This window comes from Protobothrops mucrosquamatus, unplaced genomic scaffold, assembly GCF_001527695.2.
Source record: "Protobothrops mucrosquamatus isolate PMUCROS unplaced genomic scaffold, P.Mucros_1.0 scaffold_39, whole genome shotgun sequence".
NCBI lineage: Eukaryota > Metazoa > Chordata > Lepidosauria > Squamata > Viperidae > Protobothrops > Protobothrops mucrosquamatus.
In genome coordinates, this window is record NW_015386115.1 from 332,871 (window position 1) to 338,148 (window position 5,278).

The following is a 5,278-nucleotide window of genomic DNA, read 5'->3' on the forward strand; positions in this document are numbered from 1 at the left end:
AATACCATCAAACATCCACATCTGCCTATCCCAGGTCCTGGGTAAGGACTCGATAGGTAGACAAAATGCCAAATCCAGTCTGAACATCTGGCTGACTGTGCGATGATTAATAATAATAATAATAATAATAATAATAATAATAATAATAATAATAATAATAATAATAATAATAATAATAATAATAATAATAATAATAATAAATAAATAAATAAATAAATAAATAAAATAAAAATAAATGTCCCTGCTCTGGGACTTCAGAATTCAAACAGACAAGCACCTGCCACATAACACCCTGGACTTAACAATTGTCGATAAGACAAAAAAGTCTGGATAGTGGACGTGGCAGCGCCTAGAGACAGCAGAATAGACGAGAAAGAACTGGAGAAGATAACAAAAGACAAAGACCTACAAATAGAAATAGAAAGACTGTGGCAAAGGCAGGCAAGGGTAGTACCAATAGTAATAGGCGCCTTGGGTGCAATCCCAAAACAACTGGAGCACCACTTGGACACCATCATCGGCATTGACAAATTCGCCATCAGTCAATTGCAAAAGGCGGCCTTACTAGGAACTGCTTCCATCCTGCGACGATATCTGTAATACCATCAAACATCCACATCTGCCTATCCCAGGTCCTTGGGAAGGACTCGATAGGTAGACAAAAATGCCAAATCCAGTCTGAACATCTGGCTGACAGTGCGATGATCCATAATAATAATAATAATAATAATAATAATAATAATAATAATAATGATGATGATGATGATGATGATGATGATGGTGATGATGATAATAGTAATGATAATAATGACAATAATAATGACAATAATGATAATGATAATAATAATCATAAAGTTGGAAGGGAACTTGGAGGTCATCTAGTCCAGCCCCCTGCTCAGGCAGGAAACCCTACACCATTTCAGACAAGTGGCCGTCCAGTCTCTTCTTAAAAACCTAAAAACAGTTTTTTCTCCTTGAAGTCCCTCCTAGTTCCTTCTCCTCTGAGGGAGCATCCCTTTCTCCTCTTTTTGAACACTTTTTTAATTTCATTAACGTACAATATAAAATACGAAAATACCAAAACGAATAAGAAGCACACACACCCACTTGCACTAGCGCCACGGCCATGGGTTGCGAAATCAGGACCCCGAACCACGCAGGTGCAAAAACAGGCCGTTGCCGTGCCTTGGGGCGCTGTGCCACACAAGAATGGGATAGACAAGCGAGTATCATGCAAAGCGCTAGCCCCGCCCCATTTGTGTGACACACATGCTTGCAGACCCGTGTGCGTGTGCACTTGCACGTGCATGTAAAATACTTCCCCTGTCTTTCCTTCCGGTCTGCCAACCAAGAAAGGTAGGTGACCTCTGATCTAAGTCGTTGTGCTACCTTTCTTCTGAATCACATTATATTCAATGGGTGCATAGATGGTTTTTTCGTTTTTTTCCCTTTTAACACATCCTATAATCCAGTGGTGGCGAACCTATGGCACGCGTGCCAGAGGCGGCACTCAGAGCCCTCTCTGGGGGCACATGCGCCATGCCCCGGAGATGGCAACCATCCTCTTCAACCAGCTGCCTGCTAACTTGCTAAGGTCCCACGTGGCCGGATGCATCCCAGCACCCATGTGCTTGCTGGCCTTTGTGTGCGGGGGCTGATGGTGTAAGACAGCAGCCGCCCTGGCCCCTGCCTCACCTTGCCCTGCAACATGGCACCCCCACCCTGCCTCGCCTCACCCCACAGAACCAGCCTCCTGCCCACTGCCCCACCTGCCAGAGACCCCTGGATCTCCCCCAACCCTGCCCGGCCCCCACAGGCATCCCTCCCCAGGAGCAACATCGAGCTGGCCATGCCCACCCTGGCCACGCCCACCCATCTGCCATGACCACTGTAGCCACGCCCGCCTGGTGGGCCACGCCCACCCGGCACCCGGCAATACATAAGTGGGTTTTGGGTTGAAGTTTGGGCACTCGGTCTCTAAAAGGTCCGCCATCACTGCTACAATTCCTTGCATGTGGGTGGAGTTGGGGCGACTGAATGGAGCTGAGCATTTACTAGCCGGATCCCCTTCCTGGCGCCTATGTGAAGCTCACAGCAGATATTTACTCTTTGCGCCCAGAGAGAGAGATATCTGCCGCTACCTAGAACTGAACTCTCAGCCTCTTGATTGTGGGGTTGAAGGTTCCACCAGGCTGCTCAACGGATGGATGGAAGGATATACCTTGTTGAAATAAAGGGAGGATCCAGATGAGATCACGCCGCAGCCTTGTTCTGGTTTTACAATCTCCCCGCCAATGACTTCCTGCCATTCTGTTTCCAAAATGTTCGGATTCTCAAAATCAGATATGATAGTTGAAGGTAGATTATTTTCAGGGTGACACTCAGTACCTTGATATCCAGAGTCACATCTGCAGAGGAGAACAAACACGTTGCAGGCATGTGAGGCTGTTGATATGGCACGAACAAATGAACATCCAAGTGACGTTGGGTGTAAACACATATAACGTATTTACATGTACGAGGGCAATTCATTCGGTTATCCAGGACAGACACTCGCAGATACAGAACTTTTATTAAACACATTAGAAAACTACAACATGACATTACTTTTTGACATAAGCGCCCTTCAAATTGAGACCCTCGTCGTAATGTTTTACAAGATTTGAAATTCCTTAGTCATCGTCGCTCGGCGCCAAATCTGGGCTATAGGGGTGTGTGTGTGTGTGATCAAAAACATCCCAACAGAACTGCTTCAAAAATTCTTGGATGCGTCTAGCGGCGTGCAGGCGAGCATTGTCGTGAACCAACACCACACCGGAAGTCAACAGGCCCCGACGCTTGTTATGGATGGCTCGTTTGAGTTTTCGTAATGTTTCACAGTAGATGTCTGAATTGATGGTCGAACCCTGCTCCATGAACTTCATTAGCAGTTACTCCTTTGGCGTCTTCACATTTGGCGGGATTTTCTATGGCACCACTTCCAGTGTGGTGCTGGTTCACAACAATGCTCACCCACACACCGCTAGACCAGGGATGTCAAACTCCCGGCCCACAGCCCGGATGTATCATGCCGAAACCGCCCCCACCCCAGCCCCAGCAATGGAAAAAAAGGCGTGATACGTCACGACACGTCACGTGATGTTGCGAGTTTGACACCCCTGTGCTAGACGCACCCAAGAACTGACGGCAGCCAGCAGTCAACAGATGTAGCCTGCAGTACTGCATTCTAACCACCGCGCCACCACGGCTCACAAGCAAAGTCAGTGGGGGAGGACAGACTCACTTTACAACCGTGTTACTGACTTAACAACCGCAGTGATTCTCTTAATAGCTGTGACAAGAAAGGTCGTAAAATGGAACGAAACTCACGGTCTCAGTTAGCAACAGGAATTTTGGACTCAATTGTGGAGGTAAGGCAAGGACTACCTGTAATTTCAAAGTCTTTTTCTCTACCAGCAAACATACCTACAGATGCCATGATCACACCAGCCGTGCCCGTTGCACATATGTGGGCATTGCTGTCCTATATAAATGTTGTCTAATGCCCACTCGTCTTGAGCAGTGTAGTAGCATTGACTCCACCGGAAACGGGTTGCACCGGACCTTGAAGAAAGAATCAGCATTGTGTGTTCACTAAAAGCACGCACAAATAGCTTATTTCATTTCACATTCAATCAAGTCAATGTCAGAATCGTATTTTCCCTCTGGGTTTGTTACTACACAGCCTTAACTTATTCCAGTTTTTAAATACAACAAACACTTTCCTCTTGAAACAAAGCACAAGCGGTGTTTTTCTCAATGAATTTAGAATAAATGCTATCTTTTTAAAACGCTATTCAGGAGGCCAAAGGACCAAGAACCAATCAAATTACGTTTTTCTACCTTCCGAGTTAACTGTTAATTACATTAATCCAATTATCCGGCATCTCAGTCGTTAGGTGTTGATTTGTTTATGAAGGCAGCAACTGGCAGCTGTTTGCATGTCATTAAGCCAGCTCTTGTGTTAATGCCGTCCATAAAAATGAAATTAATTTCCATCAGCATTAGAAACATATAAGTCATGTACAATAAAGTCCAGAAAACAGACGGGTCTGGCTGATACTTCTAGTACAAGTTACCAATGCCATATATATTTTATAATCTGGCAGATCCTGGTAATAAAAAAGGACAATAAAAAATCTCAGATGTCCTGCAGGTAAATATATTGCTGAGAAACGAACAAGGTATTCGTGGCAAATTTGTGTCAAGGACAATTCGTGTATGTCTGAACTGTTGGGGTGCAGGGAAAGGAGGATGGAGAAATATTTGGATCCCAAATGTTTCAGTCGTCCAGGTCCTGGTTATCCCAAAGATGCTTTTTCATAAGGCAACTGGACTTTCTTTGTTTTTCCTTCAAGATGTTTCACTTCCCAACTGAATTTGAAGCACATGCATTACTTAAAGATGGGATCCCTCTGAGCAGGCAAGATCTTTTCAAGATCACAAAATCCACTCACGTTAAGGTCAGATTTCTTTTGCGAATTCATTCAGTCCTTGACAAAATAAACGACAAAGGGAAGAGGGCCAGAGGAATTTAAATTATGATCCCCGTCAATGTCTGGCTGAAGTGGCTACGACTGAGAAGACCCCAAACCGTTTCCAAAGTTTTGGCTTATCTGCCAAAATTATTCAATTTTTTTTTTTATCCTGGGCTTGCCTCATAAAATATTGGCATCATTAAAAAAAAAATAACAGAAGAAAAATAACAGGGAATAGATTTTATTTATTTATTTATTTATTTATTTATTTATTTATTTATTTTATATACCGCCCTATCTCCCTTACGGGACTCAGGGCGGTGAACAGGCGATACTAAAAACCACAATAATAAATAAATAGTTTCTGTGCTAAAATCGAATTAAATAATTAAATTGCATTCAAACGACTGTATCAAGAAAAAAAGTCATTTTTTTAGGTTCAAATAATATGTTTACTCTAAAAAGCAGAGACATCACCCTGCCAACAAAAGTGCGTATAGTCAAGGCCATGGTTTTCCCAGTTGCAATGTATGGCTGTGAAAGTTGGACCATAAGAAAGGCTGAGCGCCAAAGAATGGAGGCCTTTGAACTCTGGTGCTGGAGAAGACTCCTGCGAGTCCCCTGGACTGCAAGGCGATCCAACCGGTCAGTCCTAGAGGAGATCAACCCCGACTGCTCTTTAGAAGGCCAGATCCTGAAGTTGAAACTCAAGTCCTTTGGCCACCTAATGAGAAGGAAGGACTCCCTGGAGAAGAGCCTGA

General features: G+C 44.2%; 1 protein-coding gene across 1 annotated transcript in view; it reads right to left on the bottom strand.

Annotated features, from left to right (window-relative positions):
• RELN (reelin) overlaps positions 1-5,278 on the bottom strand; it is a 99,608-nt gene that overhangs the window by 92,124 nt on the left and 2,206 nt on the right. The window contains exons 3-4 of the mRNA XM_015810649.1: positions 3,466-3,603; positions 2,222-2,408 (exon numbers count right to left, since the gene is read on the bottom strand). Coding sequence (XP_015666135.1) covers positions 2,222-2,408; positions 3,466-3,603 — 325 coding nt within the window. The remainder of the gene's footprint in view (positions 1-2,221; positions 2,409-3,465; positions 3,604-5,278) is intronic.